The sequence below is a fragment of the Akebia trifoliata genome, chromosome 13 (assembly GCF_017979445.1).
Source record: "Akebia trifoliata isolate Shusen 1 chromosome 13, ASM1797944v1, whole genome shotgun sequence".
Classification (NCBI taxonomy): domain Eukaryota; kingdom Viridiplantae; phylum Streptophyta; class Magnoliopsida; order Ranunculales; family Lardizabalaceae; genus Akebia; species Akebia trifoliata.
Genome location: NC_141387.1, coordinates 71,513 through 90,321, shown reverse-complemented (window position 1 = coordinate 90,321; position 18,809 = coordinate 71,513). Strand labels below are relative to the sequence as shown.

Here is an 18,809-nt window from a genome sequence, read left to right as displayed (position 1 = left end):
GAAAAATGTAAAAGTCTATTTAAAATCATTACTCTCTTGTTTGCGTGGGCATGTTAATAAGTAGGTTCTAACACCAAGCAATATAACTCTATGACTCCACTATAAAGTATATAAAATTTGGAAATGAGGTAATGGTTTGTGATTGTTCCATGCGTTCGATAGTCTAATACTATAGTCCCATTACTTAAGGGTGTGTTAACTGTTAACTGTCAACCTCTCAAACCTCTTCCATAGATGTGAGATGTGAAGTCAGTGTGGGGTTCCAAAATCCAAAATCCAAAATCGAAATATCTCTGATTACAGCAGATCATCCTTTTGTTATTCGCTGATATACATAAGCACCACAAACCTCTCCTTCATTCTAGAGAGTCAGCGACGCAGTCATGCGGGTCTCCTCCTTTCACGCTCGAAACCCAGGTTTTTTTTTTTGGGAATATATTCTCCGTTTTGTTCTCCTATGTTCTTCTATCCCTCTCTTTCCTTCTGTGCGTTGGAAAAAGGAGATCTAAAGATCTCCAAGGAAGAAAAAAAAAAGAAGCATAAATGGCGTGGAATTACAGCTTATCAGCTTGTCTTTTCTTCCTTTACACGGGTTTGGCCACTTCAGCCTTCATTTCAGGTTATTTGATTCCAAATCCTAATACATCTCTCAATTTCCATTTGTAGCTTTCGAGGGGTTTCTTTTCTTCTTCAAAACTTTCTGATTCTCTATTTTGATGGATGTTTGTAGATGTTGTCTTTCAATCTCGTGGACCTGCTAGTCGAACACTCCTTCAACCAATTAAAGGTCAATTTTTTTCTATTTGCCAATATATGATTTCTTTTCCATGAAAAATCCATTATTGATAATGCAAATTAAAAAAAAAAAAGATGTCCATTTTTGTCTAGGCTGTTTCTCGTGTTTTGTGGATATTCAATTGCATTTTGTAGAAATGCTGCAAATTTTGATGTGTTTGTTTGTTTAGTATGGTAAGGTCAGGGGCTTGTTGAGATATTTCGGATTTCTCAGTCTTGATTTTTTTTTTGGGTGCAATATTAGGAAGTAAAAGAATATAGATTAACTGAGTACAAGTATGAGTAACTCTGAATTTTACGTAGAAAAAGATTCAATTGCCATAGCTGAGACTTTCTCTGTTTATTTTGTTGTCTGCTAAGGTTCAATTTTATGTTTCTTTGTGTGCTGAGTAACACACACGTATGTCAATCTATTAACATGGTTTTTTGTGAGCATTCTTAGTTTGTCATTCTCTATTTCAGTTAGAATTGTTTTGTATATAGTTGCAGTCCATTCGGTTAGTTACAAGATTATAATGTGAGATGGAATTGACTTTGTTTGAATTTAATAGACTCACTCGCACGTGTTCTCGTGAGATGGAATTGATAACTATACACAATTAAAACAAATCATCATGAAAGCCTTCTCCCAATAGTCTGGGTTGGCTGCATGAATCCATTAAATACTATCTAAAGTTTGGTCTTCTGTTCAGTAAATGTTCTGCTATTGGGATCTGCAATAGCATTTTCTTTGAGAATTCTTCAAATTCAATGGTTAAAAACTTAGTCAAATAGCCAGGATTTTGCCCATGTGTGGGCAACCAAGAGTAGAAATTTTTTTGTGTGGACAACTAAGAGTGGAAAAAAAATTGTGGGGGCAATGGTGGCAGATTTTTTTATCCACCGCTAAAATCTGTTGCAATAGCTCACTAATCCATAGAATTTGAAAATTCTTGAGGAGGTAAGTGCCCCCACTGTAAATCAGCCCTTGCAAATAGCCGAAACCTTGAGGTCATGCCCATTAATGCCCAATCTGACAACTTCCAATTCTCTGGACTCTCAAATCTTTAATTTTTTTATATTCTGGTATCCAGTAATCCAATACTGACAAGGAAAAAGAAAGATATGAAGACACATTGTCCTTGTGTTTATATGATGAATATTTGGGCATACATATGTTGAATTTCTGTTTACAATCTATAAACCTAGTTCTTTATGCAGATTATTAGCAAAAACTGTCCAAAATTTTTAAATGATACCAGGAAAGAAGTGAATAGAGAAAAAGTGAAATCTTGACCCAAAACATGGAAACTTTTGCATTATTAGATAATTGAGCTCTTAAAAAGAATTATCGATAACTTTTACCCTAACCATTTGCAGAATGCTCAGTGAACTTCGAGAACCTGAACTACACTGTCCTCACAAGCCAGTGCAAAGGGCCTCAGTACCCAGCTAAGCTCTGTTGTGCTGCTTTCAAGGAATTTGCATGCGCATATGCAGATGACATAAGTGACCTCACAAATAACTGTGCCGCAACCATGTTCAGCTACATAAACCTCTACGGGAAATATCCTCCTGGACTGTTTGCCAGCGAGTGCCGGGAAGGGAAGGAAGGACTTGAATGTCCCACTCCAGCACCTACTGAATCTGTTGCTGATGCAAGCAGAGGTTTGATTTTCCAGACTCTCTCCCCATTTCTAGTGCTCTCAGTTGGCTTTCTAGTGTTATTATTCTAACCGTTCTGAGGATCAGATGCAAGTCTCCCCCAAAGTGTGCATGGTTGATTACTTCTTAACTTCTGAAAATTGCAATTATCCTTGAGGTCGGATGTTCTGCTCATGTTGTATTTTCTGTATCTAGACCTTCTTACCAGACCTGATGTTCTTTTAATTAAAGATTAAACTATATGTATATTTTTCATAATTAATTACATATGTGCAGACTGGGTCTTGACCATGGAATCTAGTAGTGTTTGAAACTGTCTCCCAAGTTTTACCACACTTATGTTTTTATTTTAACTATAGTGTCTAATGTTCCCTCAAATTAGGTTCATTCATTTTCTCGGTTACTGGATACGTGTTTACAACCAATCCAATCTTTTATAGTGGTTTTATGACCTGCCTCAGATTTCCACACACCCTATAATGTCAGTGAGGTTTTTTGTTGCGGCGAAGGAGAATATTCTGTTGAAAGTTTGAAGCAGTTGGAGTAAGCTATGAGTTGGACCGAGGGAAAGAAACATAGAAAGTCTTTGGCCATCGGATATGACAGTGAGTTGAGGGTTGTTGCCAAAAATGTGTTTGCCAGAGGCCTCATTTGCATCTCTTTCCACGGATGAAGTGCAAGGCACACCCTGTTGTGAATTTTCTATCTTGCTATCAGAAATGGTAGTTATGAAATTCTTTACAGTTACATACACGCACGGGTGGTTGTTCTCCAAATGGAATTGGAATTATGACATGGTATAAATGAAAATTGTTGAGAATGTAATGCGATTGTAAATGTTTTGGCATCACCTTGGATTTTGGTATATGTTGGGTGGCGTTTTTATGCTAATGTTGAAGTCAATCACTATGGATTGGTTGGGAGATGGGCATCCTCAAGACATTCGAGATCCTTTTTTTCACTACCGATTCCGAATTACAAATCAGGGCTCTGTCACACACACACACTCATAAAAGAGTTGAGATGCTAATACTATTCAATATGTATGATTCACTTGCTCTCAAGTTAAATAATTGGCTAATGATAAAATGACTCCCAAAACTGATGCTATTGACGTGGCATTTGCATAGAACCATGCATCTTTTTTTACTTGGTGCATCTAGAAGAAAAAGATCTATGTTTTTGTGCATAGTGGCATACTCAAAATACTCTCCTGACATGGCATGTGTTAGAACCATAGATTTATTGCCTTAGGATACACATATTTATAAATATGCAGTTGAGTATCCCGAGGCAAAATGATCAATGGTTTAGTACATATCACATCAGGAGAGGGAGTATCCCACTATTTATCACGACTCTAAATAATTACTAGAAGGTGGCTCTCACTCTCACGTTAAATAATTGAGTTGTATTGGAGTAACATTGAACTATACATCGATTTGTGACATTTTGATCTCAATGAAAAGCATCTATGGTTATATGTGCACCACCTCATCGGAATGTACAATCGATGTATATTTTAATATTACTTCAGCATCATCCTAAATAACTACCATTAGGTGGCATGCGCAAACACATCAAAAGGGATTTTTTTTTTTTTTTTTTTTTTTGTAATTTAAAATTAAAATATTTATTAAGGGGCTTTTGAAGATTACATAATTAAAAAAAAAATGATATTTTTATAATTTTGAAAATTAAGCAAGAATCAAAGTCTAGTATATTTTCCGGATTTAGGCTTTACGACCCAAATCCTTTATTAATGGAAAAATGTTGTTGAAATTACTGAGTTCTAAGAGACATGACGAAAAAAATATCTAAGTACCTATCAGAGGAATGGAAAAAAATTTCTTAAGGGGAAGTTTCAAATTTACGATCCAAATACTATTAATGGAAAAATGTCGTAGAAATTTTTTACACTGAGACAAATGAATCTTATGATTAAATCTTCGAACACTATAAAATTATATTTAAAATCATGACTCTCTTGTTTGGATTTTTCTCATAATTTAACTGGGACCATGGCGGTAGGCTGCTGTGGTAGTCCTCCCCGAGATTAGTCGTGGTGCGTGCAAGTTGGCCTGGACACTCGGTTAGAAAAAAAAAGAAAAAACACTCTGAGGTAATGGTTTGTGGTTGTTTCATGTGCACTGTAGTATAATATTTTAGTGGGTGACAGATTAATCCCATTTCTTAAGGGTGTGTTGACTGTCAGCCTCTCAGACCTCTTCCATAGGTGTGAGATGTGAGATGTGAGTCTGGTTTTGTTCTCCTACGTTCTTCTCTCCCTCTCTTTCCTTCTGTGCGTTGGAAAAAGGAGATCGAAAGATCTCCGAAAGAAAGAAAAAAAAAAAAAAATTTAAATGGCGTGGAATTACAGCTTATCAGCTTGTCTCTTCCTTTTCACGGGTTTGGTCACTTTAGCCTTCATTTCAGGTTATTTGATTCCAAATTCTAATACATCTGTCAATTCTTCAAAACTTACTGATTCTCAATTTTGATGGATGTTTGTAGATGTTGTCTTTCAATCTCGTGGACCTGCTAGTCGAACCCTCCTTCAGTCAACTAAAGGTCAATTATTTATTTATTTTTATTTATATTTTTTTCTATTTGCCTATATATGATTTCTTTTCCATGAAAATCCATTATTGATAATGCAAATTTTAAAAAAAGATGTCCATTTTTGTCTAGGCTGTTTCTCGTGTTTTGTGGATATTCAATTGCATTTTGTAGAAATGCTGGAAATTTTGATGTGTTTGTTTGTTTAGTATGGTAAGGTCAGGGGCTTGTTGAGATATTTCGGATTTTTCAGTCTAGATTTTTTCTTTTTTTTTTTGGTTTTTTTGGGTGCAATATTAGGGAAGTAAAAGAATATAGATTAAAATTTGTGGAGCTTTGAATCCACTTGGTTGCATGGTTTTAAAACTCGTTTTGACATCTCATCTCGTTTGTGAATGAGACTGAGTCGTCTCAGACGAGTTTTCTGATACGTTTGAGACATCTTGTTCAACAATGAGAAAAATGAATGTGGGTTTTAAATCTCGTCCGAGGCATTGACTTGTCTGTCTGTCTTGTTGCTGGGGATGAGTTTTGAAACCGTGCTTGGTTGAGATTTGAGAATGAATTTCTTGGGTAATGATTTTCTGGTTATTGCCAATACTTATAGGAAAGAGAATTGAGAATTAAAAATATAGATGGATTGAGAATAGAGAATGTTCTTGCATGTAGTAAATTATAATGAAATGTAAGTTTGTTGGATTAACTGAGTACAAGTACGAGTAACTCTGAATTTTACATAGAAAAAGATTCAATCGCCATAGTTGAGACTTTCTCTGTTTATTTTGTTGTCTGCTAAGGTTCAATTTTATGTTTCTTTGTGTGCTGAATAACACACACGTATGTCATTCTATTAACATGGTCTTTTGTGAGCATTCTTAGTTTGTCATTCTCTATTTCAGTTAGAATTGTTTTGTATATAGTTGCAGTCCATGCGGTTAGTAAGAAGATTATAATGTGAGATGGAATTGACTTTGTTTGAATTTAATAGACTCACTTGCACGTGTTCTTGTGAGATGGAATTGATAACTATACACAATTAAAACAAATCATCATGAAAGCCTTCTCCCAATAGTCTGGGTTGGCTGAATGAATCCATTAAATACTATCTAAAGTTGTGTCTTCTGTTCAGTAAATGTTTTGCTATTAGCATCTCTGCAATAGCATTTTCTTAGAGAATTCTTCAAATTCAATAGTTAAAGACTTAATCAAATTCACATGTGTGGGCAACCAAGAGTAGAAAATTTTTTGTGGGGACAACTAAGAGTGGAAAAAAAAATTGTGGGGGCAATAGTGGCAGATTTTTTTATCCGCCGCTATAATCTGTTGCAATAGCTCACTAATCCATAGAATTTGAAAATTCTCGAGGAGGCAAGTGCCCCCACAGCCCCCACTGTAAATCAGCCCCTGCAAATAGCCGAAACCTTGAGGTCATGCCCATTAATGCTCAATCTGACAACTTCCAATTCTCTGGACTCTCAATCTTTAATTTTTTTCATATATATTCTGGTATCCAGTAATCCGATACTGACAAGGAAAAAGAAAGATATGAAGACACGCTGTCCTTGTGTTTATATGACGAATATTTGGACATACATATGTAGAATTTCTTTTTACAATCTATAAACCTATTTCTTTATGCTGATTATTAGCAAAAACTGTCTGAATTTTTTAAATGATACCAGGAAAGAAGTGGATAGAGAAAAAGTGAAATCTTGACCCAAAACATGGCAACTTCTGAATTATTAGATAATTGAGATCTTAAAAAGAATTATCGATAACTTTTATTCCCTCACCATTTGCAGAATGCTCAGTGAACTTCGAGAATCAGATTGGAAAAGCTTATGAGAAACTTCTTGTGGAACGACAAAAATGGTAGAAGGAAGTATCACCTAGTTAGATGGAAGGTTATTTGTATGCCCAAGAAAAACGGTGGTTTGGGGATTAGGGGTCTTAGACTAGCAAACAGAGCGCTATTGGGGAAGTGGATCTGGAGGTATGGAGAGGAAAGGGATAGTCTGTGGAGGAGGGTCATTACGGCTAAGTATGGAGAAGAGATATTAGGCTGGTATAGTTGTGAGGCTAAAGGTACGTACGGGTGTAGTGTCTGGAAGGGGATTCTTAAAGTAAGAGAGGAGTTTGAGAAAGGGATTAGGTTCAAGGTGGGCATGGGGGATAAAATCAGATTTTGGGAGGATAGTTGGTGTGGCACATCACCTCTAGCGGTTCAATTCCCGTCCTTGTACGCTTGCTCTCGGAAAAAAAATGAAACAATCCAACGGTGTTTGATACTCAACGACTCCAACTCTACTTGGGATTTGGGGTTCAGAAGAAATTTTAATGATTGGGAGCTAACTGAGGTGACCTCTTTCCTTGATCTCTTGCAATCGTGTCTTTTCGATGTACAGGAACAGGACAGGTGGGAATGGACGAGGGCAAAAGACTTGAGATTCTCTGTCAGTTCTTTTCAGAAGTGGCTTAACCCTTATGTCGAGCGATCATTCCTGGGATCCATCATTTGGTCTAACTCTATACCCTCTAAAATCTCTTTTTTTGTGCGGTTGGCTTCTCTTGGTAAAATACTAACGATGGATAATTTGATTGCTCGAGGTTGGATTACACCTAATTGTTGCCCATTATGTTTGAATGATGGGGAGTCTGTCGATCATATTTTAATCCATTGCCCTTTTTCTCATCATATTTGGTCAAATTTTCTTAGTTTGTTCCGTATTCATTGGGTCTTTCCTTGTAAGTTCTCCTCGTTGGTAGAAGGATGGGCCAATAATGCTTTCTCTTCCAAAAAGAGATTCCTTTGGGCTATTCTTCCCTCGGCCATTGCTTGGGGGGTGTGGAGTGAGAGAAATAATAGGGTCTTCAACAACAAGATGAGAAGCGCTCATGGCAGTTTCTTAGAGATTTTGGGCTTGATGTACTTTTGGTCAAAACAGAAATTAGAGTTCAAAGGGACTACTTTTGATGATTTTGTCTTTAGATGGAACTCTTTATGTAATCATTGATGCTTTAATTTTTTTGTTTGTTTTGTAGTTCTTTGAGAGGCTTCCTCGGCCTCATTGTACTTTGTTATTTTTTATCAATACATTACACTTATCAAAAAAAAAAAACTTCGAGAACCTGAACTACACTGTCCTCACAAGCCAGTGCAAATGGCCTCAGTACCCAGCTAAGCTCTGTTGTGCTGCTTTCAAGGAATTTGCATGCCCATATGCAGATGATATAAATGATCTCACAAATAACTGTTCCATGACCATGTTCAACTACATAGACCTCCATGGGAAATATCCACCTGGACTGTTTTCTAGTGAGTGCCAGGAAGGGAAGGAAGGACTTGAATGTCCCACTCCAGCGCCTACTGAATCTGTTGCTGATGCAAGCAGAGGTCTGATTTGCCAGACTCTCTCCCCATTTCTAGTGCTCTCAGTTGGCTTTCTAGTGTTATTATTCTAACTGTTCTGAGGATCAGATGCAAGTCTCCCCCAAAGTGGGCATGGTTGATTACTTCTTAACTTCTGAAAATTGCAATTATCCTCAAGGTCGGATTTTCTGTATCTAGACCTGATTTTCTTTTAGTTAAAGATTAAACTATATGTTTATTTTGCATAATTAATTACATGTGGGTTGGATTTCTGCAGACTGGGTCTTGACCATGGACCTCATCTAGAACCCATCATGCCCATAAAATATAAGCATTTCTCCCCCCTCCCACAAAATAAAATAATAATAATAATCTCTTTCGATCTTTATCTATTATGTATGTATGATGACAATATATCCAATTGTAAATTTGAAGTCAACTAATTTAATTATGAGACATGACATCCTATACTCTCAACCTCCTTACTATTAATCTTAGTAGTAACCACCATTTTTTAAGAAGTAAAAGCATGAATTTTTTTAGTAGAAAAATCAGGAGTTTTCTTCAAGACACAATGAGAATGAATTGAGGATGAGCTTCAATAGGTTACAAAATTAATTTACCCCAAAAAGATTTACAGTTTGCTAGAGGTTTAAGATGAGGACATTTTGGTCAGTTAAATTTGTATCTCATCGGATGATATCTCTCCAAGTAGTATGTAGTATGTGGGAATCAAATAAAGTTCCAGCAAGAGGTTTACGATGAGGGCATTTTGGTCATTTACGTTAGTTTCTTAAGTAAGTAAGTAAGTAAGAGATAGATAGATCAACGAGTATGTGGACCTAAACTAAAATAAAATAAAATAAAAATAAAAATAAAAATATTGAAAAGTTGAACCCGACGTGAATCGAACACGCAACCTTCTGATCTGGAGTCAGACGCGCTACCATTGCGCCACGGATCCTCTTTATTAAAAGCCTTATCTTTTAACACTAAGTAGCTATTGAAACTGATTTTGGTTGAAAGATAGCCAAGGATCTCTTATCCAAGCACAACCAATCAAACACCTTCAGCTTTATCTTTCAAAATCTTTGTGCCTCTCTCCCCTCCTCACAACTTACCTCACCCACCCATTCCCTTGAATTGCTTTTCAGTTACAAATCCAGAAGATACATATTCTCTTACCAAGTACTACTACCCAACCGCCCCTTAAACTAAAATCAGTAGTAGTAGTAGTAGATCGAGTAATCAAGAATGGCCTCCTCCACCTTGTATTCTACCCCAACCTTCACACCTACCATCCATAACCACATGAATTCTACTCAATGTCACCGTTCCTTCCAAGGCCTCAGACCCCTTAAGCCCACAGATTCATCCTCTCTACTATCAATGTCTCTCAACAAGACCATCTCTTCCTCAAAAAGAGCACTAGTTAAAAGAGGTGTCTCCAAAACAGCTGGAATTAGAGCAGAACTAAACCCATCTATAGTAATCAGCTTGAGCACAGGACTCTCACTGTTCTTGGGGAGGTTCGTGTTCTTCAATTTTCAGAGAGAGAACGTGGCGAAACAAGTACCAGAGCAGAATGGGTTGACCCACTTCGAGGCTGGAGACACAAGAGCCAAAGAATATGTTAGCCTCCTCAAATCCAACGATCCTGTTGGGTTTAACATAGTGGATGTCCTTGCTTGGGGTTCCATTGGACACATTGTTGCTTATTACATCCTTGCCACCTCCAGCAACGGCTATGATCCTAAATTCTTTTGACCGAATATCCAACGGTCAAGATCAGTTGTCCCTGCTGCTACTGCATATGTATATGTTCATAGTTGTCTTCTATATTTCTAATTACTTGTCGTTTTTTTTTTATTTTGTGTTTGTGATGCATGTATCTTTGATGAGGGGTTATCCAATTCTAAAACTTGTCAGACAGAATTCTTAAATCAAGTATGTGCGAATTATCATCTTTTTTTATTTTTATTTTTAATCATTCGTGTTTGCTAATTCTCCATTTTCTGCGCTTTTTAGTTGTAAATTGTAACAGTGCTTCATGTTCCATAAGATGGAACTGTGATTTGCTGTTTTGAAAGTTATGTGCTAGGTGATGAACCAAGGGCACCACGCCATGTGTACTGAAAAATTATTTAAAAAAAATAAGAATTGTGATATTCTTGCAACCCATGTGGCATACTCAACAGTAAATCTGTACTCCTCGGGATATACAACAGCAGTTCCCCGTAAAAAATTATCCCGAGGAGTACATATTTACGAGTCTTGAACTCGTCACGTGAGGTGAGTCGATTGAATATGCCACATGGGGTAGTTGGATTATCACGACTCTAAAAATAAAACACTTAAACTGCTCTCAAATTTTCTTCTTGACCGATCACTTTTGTACATTTAACATACATGGCATCATGACATTAGTTCATCAATTTAACACAGAAGTTCTAAAATAAAAAATCTCAATTCCAAAACATAGGGATAAATTTGGGGTAAGTAAAGTTGGCATGGTTGTGACAATATTGTCTGTTTTTGACGGTACGGCTCACATGATTTTGTTCTTTGATTTTTTTTTACACTCAAAATATCTCATTACAACTTAGGTACACTCCCTTATTTAGTGACCTAGACCCATGATCAAGACAGTTCCTAATAGATGTGGGACTAATTTTCACTCTCCTCCTTATCATTCTACTATGAAATCACATGCCTCGAACTCACGTGCCATGTGCGCTTTTGAAGCCACGTGTGTCCAGTTAGTGATGCGCACAAGGGTGTGACAATAATTCTCATATTGAGAATGATCCAAAGTGCGGTTTGATGATCTAAAATATTATCCCTATGTACATCAGATCCAGGAGTACAAACATGGAATAAGAATAGAGAAGATGTATATCCTAACTACTCATTATAATTTTAAATTGCTTTCCTCTAAAATTATTTTAAAAATGTCAGTTAGTAAAAGAAAACTAAAAAAACAATGATAAAACTTAACATCTTCACTTATTCTTTTAAAATAAATGTTGTGTTGGATGCCACTATCATCATTCCATGTAATCTCACAATATGGATACACTTTTATCTATCTTGAAGTGTTGATAAACTTGATTTGGCTAATCTGTCTTTCAATATTAGTTCATGAAAGAAACTATTTTTAAGTTGAAATAAATATAATAAATCTTCGCATGAAACATTAGGTGTAAGGAAAACTTATCTCAAACAGTTCAGATTACACCAATGATAGATTCTCTTCCTCCAAAAGCAGGTTGGAGCACCAATGTGATATCTGTCAAAGGCATTTCAAGTTCAAGTTAAAATGAAAATTACAGAAAATAATGCCTATAAGCTTCAACCACCTTCAAAAAGTCCTTAGTCCTTTCCCCACCTTAACCGTCTTATTTCTTATTGGGGGATTTGGATTTACCATCTTTCTAAAATTTTTGAGATTCTCTCCCAATTTTAACTTAAAAGAAAGAATAATGATAAATGCATACGATTTTGGTATGCGGTTGGGTATGCGCGACTAACATGATAAGGGCACAAAACTACACATCTTTTTCTTGTGTGTACCAATGAAAACGATCGATGGTTTTGTGCCCTTGCCACATCAGTCGTCTACTCAACCAAGTACCAAAACCACGTGCATTCATCCGGGTCTTTAAAAAAAAAAAAAAAAGGAAAAATCGTCCTAGGATTCTTCTTTAATTTAGTTTTCCCTATCTAGGGATTAGTAGACACCAAACTGGATTGAGCCTCATTGTGCTAAGCATAGGGCTACCAAACACCTTAGGTACCACATAGGACTCATATACATTTCGACTTTTACCCTATACATTAAGGATCATAAATTAAGAAAAATATAAATCCATAATATCTAAAATATCACTTGAATCCAATTGCATCTCAAGAACAATACATAATAGTGAATCAAAACAGTTAAATTATTGACGGTAAGAGCTGCACCTTGTGCCATAAATTAGAGTTGAGCATTATCCATTTGAAAATGAATATTTACCTTTTTGTATAAATTGTACTGATTTTCTATAAATTTGTACTCACCTTCTTATTTTTGCTTACTGGGGACATTAGGGATTATGTTATCAATCGAATATGTATGCTAAAAGGAGGAGCCGTCCCCCACCTTTTCTAATTGAGACAATAAGGTCTTGCTAGAGTAAAAACTATACATTTCCACAAAACATTCAAAAGTCATATATGATTATAACAACATGGACATCAAATTAAAAATTATGTTATAATTAAGGTTGGATATGAATATTCCCACTTGTTAAAAATTCGCTCCCAATCTTAATCAGATCATATTTTTTTATTCAATATCCATTTCTTTATTTTTTATCCATTAATTTTAAGTATTTCATGAAGATCTATCTAGTGTTGGGCTTACTCTATCCCTTAGATGGTTATTCATGAAATCCCCAATACTCATACATGTCATTGCAACCAAGAAACAAATAGCAATCTCTCTTGAAAAATTCCAAGTGTAGAGAATAATAATGATGCAATCTCCTAACCATACACGTGTCCAAGTTGATTAAATGGTACTTTGTGTAAATTAATATTTTCAGTCATGCCCAATAACAGGAGAAACCAAGATAAATGCGTCTAACCTGGTTGGTAGAGCAGGATATCATTAACAAAAACATGGGAAAATCCTGATTCTAAAAAGGGATCTATAAATTAAAGAATTAACAGAGAGGTTGAGGGATCTTTTTTTTTTTGGCCGATTGAACAAAGAGAGTTTTTATTGTTATCCTCCTATAACTCTAACTTGAACGACAAAAAATTCTTGACAAATACCACAAGAGGGATGAGGAAGCAACTTCGGATGAGTAGAATATAATCTATGAAAGCATCACCAAATTTCTACCCCTACACAAGGTAAAATGCAAGAAATGATATTTGGATAATTCAAATCTTTTTAAAAATTAAAGTGAATCTACTTGTGTATGGGAATCAAACACCATTATTAACTTTCAATCTACTATTGACCATAGTAGATTTCGTTGGATTGACTTGACAAGTCACTGAATATCTAGGGTGAAGTATTGAAATCCTTGTGGTTCCACACCGTAAAACATACTGCATAAGCCATGATTGAAGGAAATTTTGAAAAAAGTTGACTTACGTGGCAGTATTGAAGTATGGGAGGAGGACTTTAATCTCCACCCTGGATGCATGAGATCCGGACTCAAAAGAAAATACAGGCACCCCAGTAGAAGATAAGGCCTACTTGTTAAGATGTGATTGAGAAAGGTTATGTTCCAGTGGTTACTGATGTTCCGAAAACACCCTTACCTTTCCCATACTTACGCAGCAAATACTGTCGAATCTCATTAGTAGCCATCAATTAAGCGACAGCTGGCATTTGATTACCTCGCGATCTAAGAATACATCTCGAGGATTAGTAACGCCTTTGACCTTGAGTAGACATCTCTCTCTCTCTCTCTCAGGCCTCAGCTTAAACCATCGCCTTCTGGAGTGGTAGTTGCAGTGGAGAGAAATCTGAATAGTTTTCCATTAAAGTTCCTCGGCTTGAAGTTAGCTTTTCTTCTCTTATCGATACTAAAGTAACAAATCTCCTCTCCAATTAACCTTTTTTTTTTTTTTTTTTGTGGATTCATTATTTGCTTTTCAGATTCGGAAGGAAAAAAAAAACACACTTTTGCTTTGATTCGACTTTTATATATTTTTCTTTTTCAAGATAAGATCCCTATTTGACATTATTATTTCGTTCTGGATCTGTTTCTTCGTTTGGATACTCAGGTTCTTATTTCTTTGGATTAAAAAAAAAAAAAAAAGTCATTTTCAGAATCTTGTTTCATTTTGACCTTGGAATTTGGATTCATCTTAAATTCTATTTTTATTTTTATGTCATGTTGGTAATTTTTGAGCTTCATCAGATGTCTCTTAAAGTTTGCTACTTTTTTTTTTTTTTAATCTCTATTTATATAAGTAACAAAGTTATTAGGGCTTTAATATTTCTCTGAGTTAAGTTTTTTGTGTATTTTTGGGAAGTTAAGTTAGCTTAATCAAGAAAAGAAAGAAGAATACAAGTGTAGGTGTCTTCTAATTCTAAATCAGTTCTGAATTAATTTTTTTTTTTTTTTTTTGGTAATTTGGAAGGTTAAAGGTGGTGATACTGATGGCTACAAAAAGAATTCAGAAGGAGCTTCAGGATTTGCAGAGGGATCCACCAACATCATGCAGTGCTGGACCTGTTGGGGAGGATCTGTTCCATTGGCAGGCCACCATCATGGGCCCTTCCGACAGCCCATATGCTGGTGGTGTCTTCTTTATCATCATTCATTTCCCACCTGATTATCCCTTCAAGCCACCCAAACTCAATTTCCAAACTAAGGTAATAATAATAAACCATTTCAATTCCTTATAATAAGTAATATAGAAACTTAAATTTTTTTTATTTGTTCATGGTTTTATATATGATTTGTCTTCAAAACTTGCAAATGGCTTAATAAACCTTCATATCTCTCTGAATGATTGATCGAATCAAACCATCTTGTGACCATGTTAATAATAATGCTCTCATGATTTGTTAAGTCTTTTTTTTGATAAGTGTAATGTATTGATAAAAGAAAACAAAGTACAATGAGGCCGAGGAAGCCTCTCAAAAAGCTACAAAACAAAGAAAAATTAAAGCATCAATGATTACATAAAGAGTTCCATCTAAAAACGAAATCATCAAAAGTAGTTCCTTTAAACTCTAATTTCTGTTTCGACCAAAAGTACATCAAGCCCAAAATCTCTAAGAAACTGCCATGAGCGCTTCTCGTCTTATTGTTGAAGACCCTATTGTTCCGTTCATTCCACACCCCCCAAGCAATAGCCGAGGGAAGAATAGCCCAAAGGAATCTCTTTTTGGAAGAGAAAGCATTACTAGCCCAACCTTCTACCAACGAGGCAAACTTACAAGGAAAGACCCAATGAATACGGAATAAACCAAGAAAATTTGACCCAATGATTTGTTAAGTCTTGATAAGCTTTCAAAATCAAAACGTGGAAGACCGAAACATTCAATGTTTCATATACTAAAGTTTCACCTCAATTATCACATCTGGTGTCCAACAGACCAACACTTGACCCATACAATGTTTTTGTTCTCGTTGTCTTTGATACTCATTATTAGTATTATTTTTGTCCGTTTGTATATTTGGATTAATAATTGTACAGCATTCTTTTAGTTCAGCTTTTTATTGTGTAATCTTTTATTTCCAATAATAACTTAGAGCGAAGCATACTTCAATTTGTGTTTTTGGCACCAAACAATCAGACGGATGGCAGTGTATAGCTCAACATTCTTCTTTCTCAAAATTTAGGGTCAGTATTAGAGGATACAATTAATAGTTGAGTCCTTTCAGTAAAGGATTGAATTAACAAAGAAATAATGTGTGTGTGTGTGTTTTTTTTTCCTGCCAATTGAATGTATTTACATTTTATTTTATTCGATTTGATGGTAAAGCTTGGGGACTCTTATTTATGATGCAGGTTTACCACCCAAACATAAACTCTAATGGTAGCATTTGTCTTGACATCCTCAAGGAGCAGTGGAGCCCAGCCCTGACCATCTCAAAGGTACTCCTCTCCATCTGCTCCCTCCTCACTGACCCCAACCCCGATGATCCCCTTGTACCTGAGATTGCCCACATCTACAAGAATCAGAGAACCCGATATGAGGAAGCGGCAAGGGCATGGACCCAGAAATATGCCATGAACTGAGGTGGTTCTACTGGCCCAGAAACCAAATAAACAGGAAGGAGAACTATTAAGAAGAGAGAACAAAACTGAGATTGATTAATGTATGGTAATTGTGGCTTTTGATGAATCTTGTTATCAAAATTGCATGGCATGTTTTGATTTTTTGTACATTATTATTGTGAAAACGATGTATAATTATTGTGTTGGATTTTCGTTGTGTCATGTGTCCTACGTTTGTGATAATGGACATTAGTCTTACTTTTGTTTTCTTTATATGTACAATGGGAGTGAACCTGTTATGACCTTGAATATTTATTGGTGTACCTCTTGAAAAGGCTGTAAAATCTTAGGATATATCTCTAAACTAGTTATATTTGTGATATACAGAGCATCCCGTTCTCAATAGTTGAACTTGAAAAGAAAAGAGTGGCATCGGCAATTCGTAACTTAACCCTGTAGTCATTCTCATGCATAGAGAATGTGTTAGCATCATTTCAATGTTTTAATGGACAAAAATCAATTAAATAGTGATCAAAAAGTTAATTAAAGAAGACTTTCTGAGCATCTATTGTCTATTTCAACCTCTCTTTAGTTTGCACTCTCAAGATATTTTTTTCTTTATTATGGATGATAAATGCTTAGATGAGGAATGTTTACATGTTATATATTGCTAGGTGTAAAGTACAAAGGTGGGTTTTCAATTTCAGGTCTATGGTATATTACCATACAAGACTTCACCACCGCACCGAGGTGTCATATTTATCCATCCGTCCTTTCTATAGTTTAATTAATATCAGCAGATTAAAACTTTTTGACGTACCTAGATATCGACATTTACCATTTTTTCCACCTAATTTCTGCTTCTCCTGGTTGTCCACTATACTGACATGTTCACATCCTCAACTGAGTTGGAATGAGATGTTGCTTCATATCGACTATCATAATCCCATTGTCTCTACTTGGTGTCATTGTTCATTGACCTTTGATCTACATGGAAAATTCCCAGTGCACAAAGAATGGACAAAGGAGGAGGGAACCCAGAGTCCATGAAGGAAACTAGGTTCCCAATTCTTTTAAAGAAAGCAGCCAAATCAAAATTCAATCTTGTCAAGAATACACTCTTAATCGTATCTTCAACTTGTATAACATATATGATTAAGGACCCAATAGTTTAATAACATTTTTTCTACGGTATTTGTTTATATCGAGTTTGGATGCATTATTATTAGCAAATAGAGAAGATTAATTTAGGGCTCATTTTGAGTCTATAATTCTGGATGTAATAAATTGTTCAGGTGATTTCTTATGGCTTAGAAGGTTGGTCACATTGGAAGTAATACAGATGGTCTCCATCTCGTTGAAGAGTTATTTCTTTTATTTAAACTTCAAGGGGTGGGGGACAGTTAGTCAGCTGTGTTCTTCAACTTCAAACTCTTTAAAGTGGTCCTCTCATCATATGGTCTCGTTGGACAGAAGGCACAATGGGCTCGCTCTACGCTCCATAAAAAATTCTGAACATGAAGTCAAAAAGGCAAAAGACACATAGGACAACAACTAAACCCCTGAAATTCTCATCAGCGAAACCTAATTGTTGTGAGGTAAGTGACACGCCACAACTTACGTTTTGTAGAACCTTTTGAAAACCATGGATCAGCGTGATCTCATTGGGAAATTTGTCAAAAACATGTACAAACCTTAGTAAATATGAGATTATATGGTTCCCTTATGAGATTGTGAGGTCACAGTGACCACGCCAACTCAAGGCCTGCCTTGGTGCCACTGTAATTGGGATAATTTTAATCACCAAATCCTATTTATTTACCTTCTTGTTTTAAGTATAACTATAGGAGAACGAAATGGGTTTATGTTGTTACAAACTTACAATATGCGCAGATGTAGTAGATGTGAGGCCAATGTCTGTCAACCTACACCCCAAAGATACATGGAAATGTCCACTTTCTCTAAGAATAATGCTGAAGTGACCTCTGGATGGAACTTCACATCGCACTTCTTGACGTGAAAGTGTATGGGAATCATAGATGTTTTCATCGAGATACGAGTGAAAAAGCATCTCTAGTTCCTATCCACTTTCACGTCAAGAAGTACGATATGAGGTTCAGTTTGAGGTCACTCTAGCACAACTCGTCCTCTAATTATCTGTTTTGAGTATCTTTTGATGATCAGTTTTGGGCATTGGTGTGATATCTGTCAAAAAGACTCCGACGACAAAACCAAATTTTAATCAAGGAAAAAAATGCCAAATAATATAAGGTAAAATTTTTCAATAATTTTGTTTTTTTTTTTTAATATAAGAAAGAGGCGTTCTCTATTTTCCTTTGATACATGGTGATTGTGATTATCATTTTTCACAAATCTTTCCTTTGATTACAGATATGTTAACAATGTGTCTATTTTGTTTTGTTAGGACTTCCATTACCGTACCACAAAATGGGATCCCTTTTTGACTGATACCCTCCCACTTTCCATGCTTTAATCAACAAGAACTATTTCATACAATAGTACCAAAAAATGGCTTTTAAAAAAACAAAACGTGTTTAAAACGTGTCTTGTTTCTTTGACGATTAAAAAACACAACTTTTTTATTTGTAACAAAAAATGTCGTTTTATTCCTGTTTTTTTCACATGAAAAAAATTTAAACACTTTTTTTTTTTTCCGTTAATGTGGGATTTGATACACAATAGA

The 18,809-nt window shown here is 35.6% G+C and overlaps 3 protein-coding genes and 1 non-coding gene across 4 annotated transcripts; 3 read left to right on the top strand and 1 right to left on the bottom strand.

Annotated features, from left to right (window-relative positions):
- The first annotated feature begins 439 nt into the window (after window positions 1-439).
- LOC147387016 (GPI-anchored protein LLG1-like) lies at window positions 440-3,362 on the top strand. Its single transcript, XM_086420457.1, has 3 exons — window positions 440-619; window positions 731-787; window positions 2,155-3,362. Exons 1-3 carry the CDS (start codon window positions 544-546, stop codon window positions 2,508-2,510), a joined length of 489 nt encoding a protein of 162 aa, XP_086276583.1. The 5' UTR covers window positions 440-543; the 3' UTR covers window positions 2,511-3,362.
- Window positions 3,363-9,260: 5,898 nt separating this feature from the next.
- TRNAW-CCA (transfer RNA tryptophan (anticodon CCA)) lies at window positions 9,261-9,332 on the bottom strand. The gene has a single exon. It is a non-coding gene; the product is annotated as a tRNA-Trp (tRNA).
- A 155-nt stretch (window positions 9,333-9,487) lies between these two features.
- LOC147387014 (photosystem I reaction center subunit V, chloroplastic-like) lies at window positions 9,488-10,355 on the top strand. The gene has a single exon (XM_086420456.1). The coding sequence runs from the start codon at window positions 9,623-9,625 to the stop codon at window positions 10,133-10,135; it is 513 nt and encodes a 170-aa protein (XP_086276582.1). The 5' UTR covers window positions 9,488-9,622; the 3' UTR covers window positions 10,136-10,355.
- Window positions 10,356-13,658: 3,303 nt separating this feature from the next.
- Window positions 13,659-16,416, top strand: LOC147387013 (ubiquitin-conjugating enzyme E2 5A-like). The gene is made up of 3 exons (XM_086421207.1): window positions 13,659-13,959; window positions 14,516-14,750; window positions 15,896-16,416. The coding sequence occupies exons 2-3, from the start codon at window positions 14,535-14,537 to the stop codon at window positions 16,124-16,126; spliced, it is 447 nt and encodes a 148-aa protein (XP_086277333.1). The 5' UTR covers window positions 13,659-13,959; window positions 14,516-14,534; the 3' UTR covers window positions 16,127-16,416.
- The last annotated feature ends 2,393 nt before the right edge of the window (window positions 16,417-18,809 follow it).